At 34.7% G+C, this 18,579-nt stretch overlaps 1 protein-coding gene across 2 annotated transcripts in view; it reads right to left on the reverse strand.

Annotated features, from left to right (window-relative positions):
* LOC149904435 (GATA-binding factor C-like) overlaps positions 1-18,579 on the reverse strand; it is a 78,528-nt gene that overhangs the window by 51,110 nt on the left and 8,839 nt on the right. For both annotated transcript variants that reach the window (XM_090107197.1, XM_090107196.1), the window contains exon 2: positions 18,198-18,574. In XM_090107197.1, the coding sequence (XP_089963323.1) occupies positions 18,198-18,441 (244 nt within the window). In that variant the 5' untranslated portion in view covers positions 18,442-18,574. The remainder of the gene's footprint in view (positions 1-18,197; positions 18,575-18,579) is intronic.

The raw sequence follows: 18,579 nt of genomic DNA on the forward strand, positions 1-18,579 counted from the left end.
AATGTATAGTTTCTAAATTTGAAGCTGTATTTTTTTCTTTACTGCATGTAAATACTAAAAGTTTCAAAGTCAGATTTATTTATTTAATTCTCATCTAAAATCCAAGCCTTATTTCACTATAGCAGTAGCAGTTCTTTAAACAAACTGTATAAATCTCAATACACTATTCAGAAGCGCACGCTGAAATCCATGTCATTCAATACTGTGCCAATAAATATCTAATCCCGCGAAAAGTACCTAAGCAAACAAAACAAGTAAATACGAAATCAAATCATAAACCAATCAATGCGGGTTCTCACAGCAAACAAAGCACCGGAATTGAACCCCAACCCCTGCCTGTGTCCGCTCGGCAGATGCAACTAGAGATGCTTATCAGACCGAGCCGCGGGGCATTGCAAGTGTTGTTACAGAGACGCCACTTTTGTAACGGTTTTTGGTAACATTTTTCATGTACCTAGTCACAAATCAATAATGCGTTTTTAAAAAGTTATCTCAATAAGCTTTTTTACCGAATTTTCCAATGAATACAAAAAACATTTTAAATCTCCTTAAATCACAAATCCCTTGACCACTATTTGAAATAGAATATTAAATATATGTATAGTTACAAAGAGAATAGAAGAAGCTCGTTTACGTCCTCACGAGCGATGGCTTAACATGTCACACGTTTCTACTTGGACTTCATAGTTCATACTTTACTGTCCGCAATGAAAGGTGAGAGTTGTAGGCGTCAAGGCCACAAAAGCGTCGTTCAGTCTACCGCAATATATTTGCGAGTACAGCTAGGAAAAAAGTCCTATAATTTAAATCAAATAGAAGTATCCCTTGGATTTCGTTTATGTATTTGATAATTTGAGTAAACATCATTCAAATATTGGAAATGGTTGACTTATAGAAATTTTTTTGTCATATACTTCAGATGAAACTAATATAGTTTGATGGTCGACTTTGCTTGCTGATCGTACGACCCTATCCGCATGCAAGCTGCGTACCGACGCGCGTATCAACAGCCTTAATAAACTCACACGGCAACATATCCCTTAGATACATCGAGTTTAGGCGTGTTATCCTTTGTTCTCACACCATCATTACGTGCTCAATCATCGAAACGCGTGTCGCCCTTATGTCCTTAGTTTTAGACATTACTTTGCCACAGCCGAATCCCTGTGAAATGTCCGACGTGTTAGCGAATGATAAATGTAGGCGTCAATATCGCGTATCGGATCTTGCCGTTCGCACGCCGAATTAATTTTAATTTATTGATCGTCGTATCGAGTATTTAAGATACCCACTATAAACATGTGATGCTAAACCACCGATATATTGCATACGATACATCTAAATTGTTATATAATCGTATTTATTATGCCATTCGAGTTGCAGCTAGTTTTGCATGCAAACAAACCGACCGCCCATATTTGGAGTAGGTACAAAATTGACGACTCATAAAAGCAGTTTCCGAATCGATATATATGAATAATTTATTTAAATGAGACGTTTACAGCGTGGGAATATGCAATTTGAGACATTGGTGATGATTTTTTTTTGTTGATAAATGTGTTGAATTTATTACAAAATATTCCCACATAATATGTTGATAATCTTGTAAATATCAAGTATACATACCTCTAATGTGTCGGCTCCAAGGTGACGATGTTAAAGATAACATAATGATATTGTTTTCAGATTTTGACAAACAAGTCCACTATTTAATTTGATTAATTTAAATGTTGAATTTCATGGTCAAATTCTATTTTGCATAGTGATACTAATTTTTATACTTACTGCCACCTAACCTACGTATAAATAGACCTATAATTTATATTAAAACACGTTATTTTTTAAAGATTGTATCTAGCAACATTAACAATATATTTTGCTAATGCATTAAGTATTAACCTATAACATTTGAAATACATTTTCCAACCTACTAGAGTACGCAGCACCGCATTCATCATGCCACACATGATGCTATCATTTACATTTACGTAATCATTATGCGCCGATTCAATACAATGTCCTTCTAATTCTTATAAGTGTTCGTCCAAAAAATGTTTTACGACCAGCCATCCGCGTCCCGAATGGTAAATCGTGAGCCCGGGCGGTCACCTCACGTCACTCTGATTGGATTATAATACTTTTATATTACATTTCTTATTATCGAGCTACTGTACCGTGAGAGGCTACACGAGGAATAACAACGAGCTAAACGCACTGGTGTGATTTGGAATTCTTTGGACAATTAGTAATAATCGATTTGGTGACACTCTTCATAGTTCATACATACAAAATATATACACGATACTGAGCATAAAATCAACATAAAACTTTGCAATAAAAATTGCATGACACTTTAAAGCTCAGTGTTGCCAAAATAGCGATTCTAATTTTTATCTATAAGTTCAAGCGGTTGCAAACTTTAAAGTTTAAAGGTAAGTAGCGTACCTACGTATAAACATACTATAAATTTCATTAGCTAACCGTATCTTTATTTTTATAGAGTAATGACAATAAAAGTCGTAGATTTACATCCTTCGAGTAACCAAACTGGCACGTCAATATAATTATCGAAACAGCAGCCGTTAAGCCATCTCGGATTAGAGCGAACTCGTCGTGGGTGTCTCGCCGAGATTTATGGCCTCATATCAGAACGTTTATAAACTTCCTATAAAAACTATAACCAGTGCTTAATAAATATGAATTGTGAACGGTCTAACAGCGGCCGCGTGGCGATTGTTTTGTATTGGCGAGAAACAGGTTCCATACGATTCGATGTCGCGTTTGCTTACAATATGACCTTATTAAATAGACCTGCATGGTTATTTATGGTACACAGAAAACCTCCTTGTAAACTTTGAATTCCAACTTATTTCTATGGCTCTACGTTCGCCTTAAATATCATTAGGTTTTATTAATGTCACTGTGTAATACTTGAATAATGTACCTACTAAAATTACACTTGAAGTAGGTATGAATCATAGCTATAAATGTAACAAATTTTCCTAGCTTTAAATTTCGATCGTTATTCTTTAACTTTGAAAATATCCATAGTTATTATGCAATAAAGCATTAGATATAATTATTACGCTAATCCAAAAACTAACCACGAAGCTAGATAATTTGACAACACATTCGGCTGCACCGTGGCATTTCTTTGCATACAAGGCATGTAATTTCAAGGCTTGCGCCCTGCATATGAATGCCTGACGGTTCCAAACCCGGGGTGGGACATTGTATTTTTATTTTCTTACGAACCCATCACTTCTCATTAAGTGGCGTTTGGAGAATAACTTAACATCACTAATGTCCGGACACGAATTTTATTGTTATTGCATTTTAATAAATTTTTCATTGTTCGATGCGTTGTCGATGGCTTTCTTTCGTTTCCGAGTAAGGAAGGAAGTAGCCGGCTTTTTGTTTTAGCTGGTATTCGACTGGTTAAATTAATATTGTTTAAGTGGACTATTGGGACTTTATTATGAGTTTAAGTTTCTAAGCGTGTCCTTTTTATATCCTGTACAGACAAAAGCAAATATTTATGTCCTAGTATAGATAACGTATTCCATATTTTTTATCATTGCTATATTTAAATTATAATTTAATCCGTGTACTCATATAGCTCGGATTTACATTCCGCATTAATGATCCGGCTATAATGTGGTCAGTTCAAAGACAACGGTGTTTAACCACGAAAAGAATCGGTTAGTCAGCTAATGTTACAAATAAAATGTTCGGCGATAGCAACCATGTTAATAGATCCGTAAAAATCTATCGAGCACAGAGCAGTCGGATATGTCACGGTACATTTGTGATTAGGGTTGCCAGCTGCAAAAAAAAACGATTTAATTTTTCTTAATATGGAGTTTATTGACAGACATGAGGCAGGTCGTTTAAAGAAAATAAACCAAGCAATTTATGTGTAGCATGGCCATTTGCGTTTTTCATAACCAGTATACCTATATAACGTATTTATTTCAACTATTCATAATAACAGGAAAAATTTTAATCGAAAATGAAATGTTAAAACTTAAAACATTTCTTTCATTACCTCATTTCAGACAATATCAAGAGCCATAAACCTTAGTAGCTAAAAACTAAATAATAAGCCATGCTCTAAATACATGCGTATCATTAGGTGACAGCCCTGCTAATGATTCACATCAAACGCACCGCTCCTTGCTATGCCGGCGGCGTGCGCGCAGCCTCTAGAAAATTTCCACTACACTTGCTACGACAGACCACGGTTTGATGAGCTGGTAGCTTAACACTGATACAATTCTATTTGAATTTAAATTATACAGCATTATACATTAGTTACAAGTTTAAAATTAGAACAGGTATGCCGACTTAACCCTTCAATTCCCAGTGTCACCTGTAGGTGACAGTAGTTTAATTTTTTTTTCTACCACATGAAAATTTCTTTTTTTAATTCTACCACGTTTGTAGCAAAGCTTATTAGTTGAACTATTCATGTTTATTTTCTGGCAAAGCTAACCTTATGATATTTATCAAATTTGTTTAGTTGTTTCGCGCGTACTTGAAGAAGTCAGAGTTTGTGTGATTCCTTGAAGTATAAAGTGATATAAAAATGTCCCGACAGTAAGTATTGTTTTTTTTCTTATTGTATATAGTAACTGAATGTATTAGCTATAATATAAATATATTTTATGCTAAAAATAACTAATAGTATCTTCACTACAGCACTGAAAATATGCTGTGTCACCTGGAGGTGACACTGGGCATTATAATAACTTTATTATTCCGAATTCATTGTAAGTAATAACAAGACTGTTGTTTATATTTTGTCTTATTGCTAGGTGGTGATATTGTTTTAGAGCTTGTTTACGTATTACAGGTTGACATTAGATGAGATTGCCGAGGAGTTGCACGCCGGAAAAGACCCAGGCGATATTATTTTGTTTCCTCCTGATGATGGTGTGGTGACTGACGAAGATAATGGAGACGAAAACGACGCTAGTATTTTGCGTTTTTTAGTCGCATGTTTTAGTCACAAGTATAATGTCAAAATAGAACTTCCGTCTCTGGAGAAAATTGTGTACATGACGAGGAAGAACAAGTCGAAATACCGAAGAAAAAAGATATTAGAAAGCTTCTGATGAAATTATTACTGCCAAGTGGCATGACAACAGCATCCTTACCATCTTATCCAACTAACACGGATTGGATCCTATCATAAAAGTAGATCGCATTGGATTTGTGGATTTAAAACGGGTTTTGGCATAGAAACAGTTTGCCAAAATGCATGGCTGATCTAAGGGCTGATGGAAACTAACTGGACCTACTACGATTTCCAGCGGAATGTGGCAACCGTAATTCTGCCTGGGGCGTTTCAGCACAAATGAGAGTGCCCACAGAAGTGAGGAGTGCTGGATCTGTGGACGACCACTCGGCAGTCGATTGCTCACAGCGAAGATGCAGGTACTACCTATCACCAACGCACTAGAAAAATGTGCGCCAAGTGCAATATCGGTTTACTTCTAAAGTGTTGGTACATGTTCCACAAAAAATAAGTTATGTATTTTTTTTTCTACTTGTTCATAAATAAATATTATTATAATAAAAATCAATATTTTATTCCTACCAAAAAAAGAAAAACCTCGTTAGTCCTTTAGAGTCCTAAGTTAAAACAATGCCCAGTGTCACCTGTAGGTGACACCCTCATAAAAAAAAGGGGGGGGTAGAATTAATTTTTTTGTTCTTTGTTTTTGTCTTCGCCAGATGTCTCTAAACTATTTCAGTAAAAGAGAAATGCAAAATTGCTATTAACTTAGACATGGGAATTGAAGAGTTAAAGTATGCAGTCTATGCAGCACTGCAGGAACTAATGAAGATAAACTCAGAACATGACTAAACCCTGATCTTTGCAACGCACATTTATTATTCCAGCTACTAACATTCGCACGTCAAAGAGGGACCTTAGAACAAACGTCGTTCGTCACAAAACATAGCCTTGGCACTTGCCATATGATTTCAATGATAACAATATCGGAGTATATAATATTAGGCACGACATGAGTGGAATATGAGTCGTCATAATCATTTCCATAATTAATAACCGTAGCTCGATCACGATTTCTATCATTAAACGTGATCTTGGCTTTTCAACGAGCAAGTAATTGTTTTACAAGCTACGATTTATAAGGTTATAGGAATAGCGAAATTACGTAGTCGGTTAACGTTCGCGGGGTCTCTCTGACCCCACAATCTTGACAATGGCCGGGCGAGAGGGCCGGTGTTCCTATAATAATGCCTATAATGACGGCGCCGGTCAGCAGCCCGATTACATAACCGCTCGTGACTTGCGCATTACGGTATCGAGAAAAATACGCGACCAACGTACCCGGCTGAATGACAATATGCTACAATTTCATAAATAGACCAGTGAACGGGCTAAATTAAAATGCACTAACTGTTGCTCGAATTCCGTACAACGCTGGCTATCATAGTTACCGGCTTACTTACTGGTTATGCAAATTAACGATTTCATGTATTAAAATTAACTCATATAATTATCTTATTACAGTAATTACCATATATGTACATTTATTACGTGTTTAGAAACATCAACGGGAACACAGTTTACTTACGCCATCTTATTTAAAATTATTTATAATTTTAATAATTCATACCGCCATACAATTTTAAATTAAATGTATTATAAGGTTTAAGGCATAGGTATTGTTACATTTTGTGTGTTATAATCAGTCAGTACCTACTACATTTCTAGAAAATTTGTCATCTATATTAATTACGTTTAAAAGCGATTGCGGCGCTACAATCAAATACAATTCCATAAACGTAATTGATATAGATAAATCGAGTTACATTATATCTTACTCAGCAAATTAATCAATGTTGCAGCCATTGTTGGCGCTATTTAGAGATCATTTCCAATATCACAATATACCTACAAATGAGGAATTAAACAAATGACGTCACTAGACATAAACATATTCTTTTTTTATTAAAAATCACACGGAACAAAAGGACATAAAATTGGCCTGTGTATAAAAATATAAATAAACATAAACGGCGTTAAAGAGGCAAACATTATCGCTTACTTTCGGATTTTTAAAGTAATTTCATACTAAAATTATCTGTTATTTAGAAAACAAACTCGAGACAAGCAGTAAGAGTAAATGCACCCGTAGCAAGGGTCTTGATGATAGTGATTGAGAGGGCACGCGTTCGCAAACCACAGATTATCACCACTAAAAATTATCTATAACAAACACTGGAATAACAATCGATCCTTGGAGCAGTATTATATTATCTGAACTTGTACATACATCTTGTTTATCTTGGTTTTGTAAGCATGGAATATGGAGAACATTTAAACAATACCTACCTCAGTGGAATAATAGGTACAATTATTAATTGTGAATGAATATAATTAGTCCCTTAATTACTTTGTTATCTTTTTAATATTTTAAGCGGATTGAAAAGTATATCCTGATTGCTATTACGCGCAACCATTGTGGTTGCGTATGCATGATAAGAGAATATAATTGATGATAACGCTTAATCATAAGAAAATCCCATTTGCAAATATAAAATATCACGAACGAACGTTTTAATCATTCCCTCAATAGAGCTTACGTAAATCGATACACGGTGGAAGTGCGATCGCGTGGCGAACTTAACAAAGAAAGACAAATGCGATAGTTTCTATACAAAGCTACGAATGGACACCTCCATTCTTTACAAGCGGTCGGTAATGAGTTTACGTAGAGTCTAGCTGGTAGCTACGTAACAACGGAATATAAATCATGGCTCGCCAGGAAATCATTCATCCTCAGTAATGTGCTGCGAAAATAGCCTTCCAGGCGGAACCGACTCGTGCGACGCTAACGCCCTCTGCCCTAAATGTTTTAAACTAGAAATTATGGCGTAATGAAAACATTAATCTTGATTCTTGCCTGAGCGATTTCTGCAAGGTGCCGCGAGACACAGTACACTCGCTGAATGCTTAAAATGCCGAGCATTGTTCGCCGGCACTTATAAGTTTTATTTATAGAATTTAAATATTTTCAGTGGATTAAAAGCTCACATCGTAATTATATTTAAAGAATTTTGACGTTACGTTTTTCCTCTTGAGATGTAGTCAGTACAAATAAAATTCTATTCATTCGCAACTAGATAGTTCCTCAGAGTCTTAGTTCAGTTCATTAACATGACATTTTTAACATTGCTTCTGCTTAAAGTTCATCCCAAACTGCATAGCAATGACAAATCGTGACATAACCACCGAATCATCCACACTAACTCATTTACAAACATATCTGAACCTGTACCTCTTTAGACAATCGAAATTCGACTCTTAATTCATCGCAATATGTATCTACGGTCACTCGAGGAGATGTAGAATTAATTTGGTAAATGAATACACGAATTGAGTCGGGTCGGCCGCATGCCTTCTCTACCTTCATCCATCAAGCTCTCGGCGAATCACCTTCAGCGCGGCAATCGACCGGAAACAAGCGGGACCCGCAACAGCCTCCAAATTGGACGAAGGGACCCCCGATAAATAACAATGTAAACACAACTATCAATCTTATAAAACCTTCTCGTGTTATTAATTAAATCCTTAATTCCCGATATTGTTTATTTAAAAGTGTTATCGATAACGAAACCCCGACAGCGTTGTTCCCGTCGCTATATTACGTAACGCAAAACGTGAACCTTACGGCTATAAACTTAAAGGTTACCTCTCACTCACCGAACCGGATCCTTTGGCATAATAAAATTGTGCTATATTTTTTCTTTCGCGTTCTATAAAGTCGGCAACATCAACTATTACCATCGGATTGCATCGTGTCGCATTTGCTAAAACTCGTAATCTGGAATTTATGCGATTGCTATCTCTCTCCTTCTTATTTACAGTGCATATGTTTTGTCTCTGATTGTTATACCTAGTCTTAGTGATTCAAATGTGAGTCGTCAATATTTGGATGCAATCAATCAAAGTTAATCACGCGAAAGATATACAAGCTTGCATACATTTAGTTCTTAGTGACCGGTGATTGTTCAACGAACCGAGCGCTGGGGTCCGTTTTTACCCCAATAATTACGGATTAGAAAAACTCACTCGCGAGTTGTGTATTAAGCAAATTGTCATGACGTAAGCAACTTTGTTAATTACCTTTTAATAAGAGGGGTCGGAGAGCTAATATTGATTAAAGTTTTTGTGGCTCTCTTGATCGATTCTTACACGGTCTGTTTATATCGAATATTCCAATATAAGCATGAAAAATCTGATTATATAGATAAACAGGAAGTTCCGCTTACAATAAAAAAGACAATCAAACGAGTAAGGCATAGGTTATTCATAAGCTCATTTTAGTTTGCCATTCATATTCATTCATTGAAATGGTTATTTTTCATAGAACAGATATTTTTTAAATCCAATTTTTTTTCAATTTAAATTATTATTGAAGCAAAGATCTTCTAGGACGTAATCGTAAAGGAAGTATAATGGTATTATACCTGTCTAGATAAGATATGAAAAGCTTCACGGTTCATATAAAGGGGACACACGGGGCTGCAATTTTTTTCATGCATTATACTATGACCGACTTTCAAGACTAAACGTAAACCAACACTGTTTTTCACAAACAAACTAAACTACAAAAGTAACGTATTTAGGTTAGTACCGTGCTTAGAAGCATTATCGATCGGAAAGTTTCAACAGCGGGCCCAATTAAAGTGAACACTGTTTTCTATTCGAGCTATTTGTTTGCAACTAATCGATTTTTCTATTAAAAACTAGTGTAGTTTACATTGCTGGGACATGCGAGCCATGATAGTTCAATATTTTGTCCTTGTGTTCTATTTTACAGTAATATTATATCTACAATACTTTTTTATGTCCTCAACTAGGTACTAATATTATAAATGCGAAAGTTTGTAAGGATGGAATATGGATGTATGTGTATGTACCTTTGTTTGTTTGTTACTCTTTCACGCAAATACTACTGGACAGATTACAATGGAATTTATCACACATATTAACGTTTATTTTGTAGGTATCTATATATATTATAGTGTAATTATGTAACGTGGATTAACACATAGGATAGGTTTTATCCCGGAAATCCCACGGGAACGGGAACTATGCGGGTATGTCTTTGAAAACGCGGGCGAAGCCGCGCGCGGAAAGCTAGTGTAGATATAAATTCATTGATAGAAGACATGTACTTATCTATTTAGATATTGATCGACATTGAAATAAGTGTGAAGGTGTAAAGCAAATAAATCTGCGCCAAAACTCCGACGGAAAACAAAATCTTATCTTACAGATAGTAAGATTATCACAAGTGCCTACTTATTATTATCAATATGACAGTATTTTCAGTATTAGTCAAGGATGTGCAAAAAAATTATCTATGTATTATGATAAACGTCTTAGTTTTATTTTTCTTTAAATTACTTATAACCTTTAAACGAATTTATTGCACACATAAAATGTGAATCCGGAAAAATCTATAAAAATGCAATTTTTTACGTTCTTTGTATAGTTAGGTATTTGAAGGTTATAGTTGATTGGAGCTTTATCGAAGCTTGGATTAAATTACGGTTTATGTCACGCTTAATATTTATTTAATTGAAAAAGATAGGCCATATTTTATTAAAATACCAATCTGCAATAAACATTTAAATTTTATATCGTATAAGTATATCTAGACATGAATTTTTAATAAAAAAATAAAATTATACGAATAAAACACAAATAATTATCAGATTCGAATGATAATGATGTCCACAAATTAGCGTTTTTCTACAAGTTAATGTTGTTATTTATATTTATCTTCAATGTAATAGATAAAAACCTGCATATTTTCCTTGTCAAAACGGAGTTCACAAGCAATTTAGTAGGTAGGTATAATTCACCTTTTTTTTTAATAAAAATTGTATGATAAAACTTTTTTGTAAGTTTGTCAAAATTTCTCTCCACCCGCACCTCTCTATCTGTGTTTATTATTAAAATTGTTACTCTTAAACTATCTTTCTTAATTTTTATCGAATATGTATTTACTGCAATTGCGTCATATTGAACAAGCAAATGCCTGTTAAATGAATTGTGACGGCCAATAAACGCCCGCTCTGATGAATAACGGACTGACTTAATTAATCGTGAAGCTTCTGCGACTTTCCGTTTTTTATTAGAGCCTTTAGAATGCTAACTCGCGGTCTAATCTGAGACGGTTATGTGCAAAAAAATTATTTCATTCCTCATTCCTTAAGCATCATTTTGGTCTTTAATATTTATCATTCGATGTTACATCGAATATACTGATGTTTTTCATACGTGAATTCCATTAGTTTGAGCGAAGCGGTTTGGTATATAACAAATGTAAGCTATGAATATTGATGAGGGATAAATTAAATCGACAGCTTAGTACAAAACTTTTGACTGATTAAATGCGATGCAACTTCAGATGACGTCGCAACCCTTTTCGAATAAGTAGATATCCTTTGCATTCTTACTATATACACCTACCTACATAAAAAAAATAACAAGGCTACAATTTTTAAACAAAAAATAACTATACAAAGCGTCAAAAATAAATAAAAATAAGTATCCATAAAAAATCCAGTAGGTATATGATGCTCTACCAAAAATTAAGCTTTTCAATCGTTTGGAATAACAAAAAAATGACTAAAACTGTATTATCATTCCAAAAAAACGTTCATTATAGTATCATAAAAAAATTTGGAAAATCCGAAAGTGCACGCCTCATAATTTTTTTTTAATAAATATTTATTAATTATTATTTTTGTTTGTTTAATAACAATTAAACCACATCGAATCAGACCCTGAAAAATGAAAGGGTTCTATTCCTGAGCATACTCAAGCGTAAGAGAAAAAAAAAGACTCGATTAGTAAAGTATTTCGGTCGCTATCGTGTTAACAAGAAAAAGGATCCGCACATACAGACACACGGACGTCCAAGACAGAACTTTTTTAAACTGTTTTTTAACTAGTTTAAATAACAAAAATTACATCAAAAATATCATGAACGTTAAAAATAGTGTTTTTTCTTAATATGTGTGTGTATGTATTATCTTACAAGTGCAATGTATGATAAATAAAGACATTTTAAGTTTGAAAAATCAGATGTTTTGCGCGAAGTGACAGTAGTACCTACCCACCTCAACGCTTCGCTTATGAGGCGTGCAAAAGTAAACATACGCCATACATTCGGTATGTGAACTGAACAGAATATCGTCTGGAAAGTTTAACAGTAAGCTTCCAGTCCGCCGCCCACGGCTTCTGAACACATCGCTTTTAATTTACTTCGAAATTGTTGTATAGACTCATATTTCGTTCAATAACCTATTGCGCGAAAAATAGTTCAAATTACAAATTATTTTTTAAATTAATAACGTGTAAGATAAAAAATGTAAGCGCGGCTTGCTTCTGTTTAGGTAACTTTTTCATGTGTTAAACTTTTCAGTAAATATACAAGAATCGATTTGTTTTAATTTATCAAACAACAAAGTGTTTTTTTTTTTTTTGTAATTCATTTTCATTGTTGAAAGAATAAAGTAAGAATAAATTACTAACTATAAGGTAGAAACAAACAATTCATCGTCCGACGATAAAATATGTCATTATGCACTAAAAAAAGTTGATTCAAGAACGTAGTTAATGTAATTTGATAAAATCAACATTTTAACACGATAACACCACAGACTTTCTATTTCAATTAGCGTGAAGTTATCTACGAAACAATTAGCCACCATGTTTTGTAAATCATAACGCGAATTAAATTCGCGCGTTATCTCCGCAAAAACTTGTAGCGTTTACGAATAGATAGAGTCGATAGGGGGATTAGAATAGCGATCAAGTGTTCCCATAGGTTTCGCTTGGAATGCGTCTGGTTCGGGGGAAATAATTAAAGTTTCATGGCATCATTATTTAGCGTCGGCTGCGGTGGTGTGCGTGAGGAGGACATGTCGTTGCGCGCGCGCTGGCCCCGCCCCGCGGCACTAATTGCGCCAATCTGAACGCAACGTTTTTTACGCACGCAACGCTACGCACAATTCGTATTGCGTTAGAATACGTTTTTATTTATCGTTCCATTGTTGGCGGTTTTGCCGATTGGCTGTTGCAGTTGTATTATCTGGATGCATCGGAAAATCTTGCATGAGTTTTCTTTTAATTTACATGGAATTAAATGAGCACTTATGTAATGATCTGAGAATAAACTTTATATGTATTTATATTTTATATGTATTACATTATTCTTCAGTGCAAGTTAACCTACCTACATTTCTTATAATAGCAATAACATTTTATAAATTGCAAAGCCATGTACATTAAACAACTATTACAACGCACAATAATAAACTTTAGAACAGTTCCGCTTCTTGATTTTCACTTGATTGTAAAACAGGCGTACGGCACTCAAAATAATACATTTAGATTTGAGAAACGCCACTTAAACATAACTGGCATTTCTTTGTTAAAACAACGAATGTTTGCGACTCTAAAAATGCCAAGTGACTAACGATTTTGGCAGAAAACGAAGGTGAATATTAATTAAAATTGAAACTTCAAACACTTTAAAGCCAGACACAAATAAAAGTGTGATGGCTTCAGTGCTAATTGACCCAGGAGTGACATGAAGAGACGGGAAATTAAAAACGGTAAAGTTGATATTTCATGAATGGAAAAGCTAGTCGTTTAAATTCCTACCTAGGTACATGTACCTAGGTAGTATGTACCTATATAGGGAAGTTCTTACATCCCATGCAACTTTAAGTGACTTTGCAAGCGTAATTGGAAAATGTTTAGTAGGTAGAGACGAAAAAATAATTAGGTTATAGGAACATAAATAAAAAATGGTTCATAAAATTATGTTGCCTACTCTAATATTGTAAATAACTGTTTGCTTAACATAAAATCTAAAGACATTGTATTAGGATAATGTTGCAGTAATGAAACTTTATATTAGGTAAAATTCTTCGTCGCTATGCCATTTGGGACTTTATAATGAAATTACTTTGTTAACATATTTAATATATTCTATAGCTACATGGGACTTACAGTCTTTTTGCCATAATTATAAAACTCAAATACGTTTGACGTTATTGTTTCAAAATGTGTGAAATGGACGATCATTCGCCGATACAGATTAATTTCAATGTTTGTTTTATTTAACTTTCCCGGACACACGATACCTACCTACGTCTCTTTATATTTTTTCATTTTATTGCTTAGTTAACGGGACAGAATTTCTGTGCCTATTTTATGCTTTAATTACTAATACTTTCTTGTTTTTAAGCTTCATATCTTCATTCTTATACTCTTCACAATCAAAGAAAGATCTTGCTCTTTGGAATTTATTTGTTACTACACCAACTAACTTGTTACTTAGGTCGATTTTATGACATTTTTAACAAGTGAAAATTCATATAAAAATACCTAGATAGTAAATTTTTAATTTATACAATGATGCAAATGATCATCAATCGATTTGAGGATGAATTTTTAAGCTGCGACATTAAATAGATACTAAATAATAAATTGTAAACTTTTATTTCATAAATACAAAAACCCGTAAGATAATAGGTACTAACAACCAGCGCCGCGTAAACTCAAATCCTATGCACTATATAAGCCCTACACATTTCACACTAACGTCGACATGACAATACGCCCGTGTCTGGTCTAAGCATTGCCTACCCAATTCATTGTTTTGTACATCACATACGTATCAGTATCTCCGGCATTAAGGCCAGTTCTACATTCCACGATGGCTATATATCCTCTACTAGATTTCCGCCCGCGGCGTCGCCCGCGTTTTCAAAGGAAAACCCGCATAGTTCCCGTTCCCGTGGGATTTCCGGGATAAAACCTACCCTATGTGTTAATCCAAGTTACCATAGAAATCTAAATAACAAGACACTAGAAGTCGTAAGCGTGCGTGACCTTGTCGCCACTCAGGTGATGTTCACATCACCAGTGCATTCGTCACTGTTCAGTTGCTCTGGAGACGTATGAGTGTATACATGGTGTGTTTCAGCAATTCCCATTGCGGAAATTCTTCCACAAGTTGTAATTATACTTATAAAGGAATAATATTTCATCGGAAAATATTTTTTTTTAGAAATAATGCCGTTTTTCCTTAAAATTATAGAATATTTACAAGTATTACGAGTGTCACCATAGTAATCGAAATAACAATGAATGACACAGTCGACCATTCTTATTATCACGTTTGTTCGTATTGGAGCAAAAAGTCTCACATACTTAGGGATGTTATTCTAAAATAAACCGTAAATTCGTGCGTTAGGATACATATTCAAAAGCTTAATTTAATAGTTAAGTTAGTTTTCACTAAAATCAAGCTGTCCAATAGAAGGCATAGTTTACTTGTGTGTACTGTTTAGCTTTCGGTTTGAATGTGTTGATTTTGGCGACAGCGGTTTTCATACGAATACGATACATTACAGCACTTCTATGTGTCTTGTTATTTAGATTTCTATGCAAGTTACCCTCTATATGTGTGCTAAATTTCATTGTAATCGGTTCAGGAGTTTTTACGTGAAAGAGTAACAAACATTCATTATTCATACATCCATACATCCATACTTACAAACTTTCGCCTTTATAATAGTATTAAGATTATACAGTTACAATTTAATACATTAGCAATTTAAAACACGCTACAAATTGGTCATCATAGAAAGTTAAAAATCATGCAAATGTCAACATGAGATGCCAAGCGTCATAACTCTATTTAAATTGGCTAGAACATGTGTAAAATCAATTAGATAGTGATCTATTATTGGGGACCTTATCGAAACATAATCTCGTCGAATACCATATCTTCTGAAATAAGCGGTTGAAGCACAAATTGCTTTTCTTACTTCAAAAATTCGATATGGTAATGAAACAGAGGTGTTATAAAATAAATAATTTCGTCCATATCATCAATCGTGTCAGCATCAAATAAATTATAGCGGGTGCGTCAAATCGCCGGGCGGGTATCACATTACACTGCATTACTACCTCGAGAGCCTTTAAAAAACGAAAAACACTCTAGTTGTCGGTTGAGGATTATGTTTTATACACTTTTAGCTATTTAATGGCCTGTTTGAGTTAAGGGACTTGATGAATGAAACAACCTGTGCATTGTGTAAGACAAATCGTTGTTGCCTTCTTTCTACGAATTAAATTCTATCGTATATATAGGTACCTACATACTACTACCCCAGGAGTTTTTATTTCGCACTATTGACTTAGGTAAATACCTAACTATAGGTACCTAAGAGCCTTACTCCCAAGTAGCACCCATGCTGTGTTTGCCAGTAAGTGTTTGTTACATTAACCATGTTTGTTTATTTTGTGTATCTAAACTTTTGTAAAAATGTAAAAATGTAAACAAACGTTGGTAAACCAATAAATAAATAAATAAAACGCAAATAAAAACATTAAAATAAACCACGAAATAAAATATTAAATGAAGTAAGTAGTATCACTTGTAATAATGGTAGGTAAAGATAATCCATCTGTCAAGTAAAAATTCGACATTATCTTTCTTCTATCTTTACCACGTAAAAAGCTCTAAATGGTAATAAATAAAAAAAATATAACCGCAATTTTGCTGTAAAGATGTACTCGTTTGGCGAGTTGGTAAATGTTGTATGAAAATAAATGTCATTTAGTTTATGAAAATAAATAAGTACAATTATGCGGCGTTCGGGGTCAAGTGCGCGGTTGTCTCGTAAAATTGTTGATGAAAACCTCACATTTCATATAATTTTTGAGTAACATTCACTAAAAATATCTTCTGTAGTCCCCTAAGACGTGTGCGCTGATAAAAACGTGAGGCTATGAGCTATTATAGACGCAAATACATACCTATTTTGCTCCTTGTTATTTCTTAAAATGCATTTTTTTTCTCCATTAAACATTTTTGAATACAAAGAACATTCCTAGGTTACGTTTATTTCCTCAAATTATGTTTTCATTTAATTTTTTAGTACGTTATTACAATAAAGAACAAGATAAATTAATTCATGTATAACAACAAGCTTGTGTAACATAAAATAAACAAATATAATTTTTGAGCAAATCACCTTATTTCATTGCTTCAAACATTACGATGATAAAATAATGATAAAATACATACGATGATAAAATAAAATGACAATCAATGTTTTAAGTAATTTTAGTGGCTAATCGGGCCGTCCACTGTCGTGTGTCGACAAATGAATTTACCAGATTTAGATATAATCAAAGCATCAAGAAGCCGCATCGTGACTGAGAACATAACACGATAAGAGAGTTCGTTTACAAACAGGCTAAAATCGTACAGGGATGGGACACACATAAACTACAGTACATAACTGCTGTGAACGCGACGAAATCGATTCCCAGTTCCGATTCCGAGAACTGACACAGTTTCTTGAGTGTCACATCACTACCGACGCACCGCTTAATAAATTAAAAACGTCCACCACACGCCAATCTAGCCTTTAAGGACGAGCTTCAATATTAAATTTGGTGTGCGTTTCCATGAGTAGTTAAATTATAAAGCAGAGCCACCTGTCCCCACGAAAATCTTTATAGCGACCATAAAATTTAAACCTTAAAAAGCAAAAACAAAAAGTATGGAATGATTTTTTTCTTTTACGGTCCGAGGCCCATTTTAGATCGTGTTTACCTAAGCTGTCACCTTACAGAATGGCGATTTTGACTGGCCCGGCTCTGTTGAATTAATTGTGGAGTTTTGGAGAGATATCGTCTGATGCGCGATAAGATTCGGGGCTGCCTACCGTCCGCGTTTTGCTTTAAATACTGACAGTCTCACGGAATTACTACCCCGCTTAACATATTTAATTATCACGGCTCTCGGTTCTGCTAACTTTTCCGTACTTAATTTAAATTGTCGTGATTTACGATTGCGAATCTTCGAAATATTTAGCATTCGTAAATTTAATTAATACTTATAAATTACACACACATAACAGTCAGCTCGACTCAACTTTAAATGCCAAACTTCGCATAACTTCTTTGGCTACAATTTAACGACTGAAAAGACTTGTCTCTAATGTCTAATGATAAAGGTCAAGGATAGCATCTAATACACATATAGTAGGTACCTATCTATTACAAAAAGATTTATGAATAAGAAAAGTAATAGTGAAAATGTTGAACTCACCATGAGATCCAACAGCAGTAGAATAAGGGGCATGCATTTGCTGATGGTAGTAGCGGGCGCGGCTGTGGTGGCCGCCCTCTAGCGGCGAGTGGAAGAAGCCGTCCCCATTGGTCTCGGAGACGTCGCCGGCCGCCGGGCTGCCGTTCACGCGGCTGTCGTACCACCGCTGCTGCAACGCGCCCGCCCCCGCTCCGCCACCCTCACCGCTCATGTCCATGACCGCTGATCCGATCTCACAAACCATGCATCGCTTTTATACACACGCACTATGAGTCCGCACTCCTATCATCTCAATTCAGTCTATACGATATAACGTTCCTATCCCGAACGGCTGATGCTTAACCGTCCCGGATCGATCCGCCTCATGCCGCACGTATCTGAA

Source organism: Colias eurytheme, chromosome 11 (assembly GCF_061535395.1).
Source record: "Colias eurytheme isolate Ceu_HAF_F1 chromosome 11, ilColEury1 Martin Lab GWU primary, whole genome shotgun sequence".
NCBI lineage: Eukaryota > Metazoa > Arthropoda > Insecta > Lepidoptera > Pieridae > Colias > Colias eurytheme.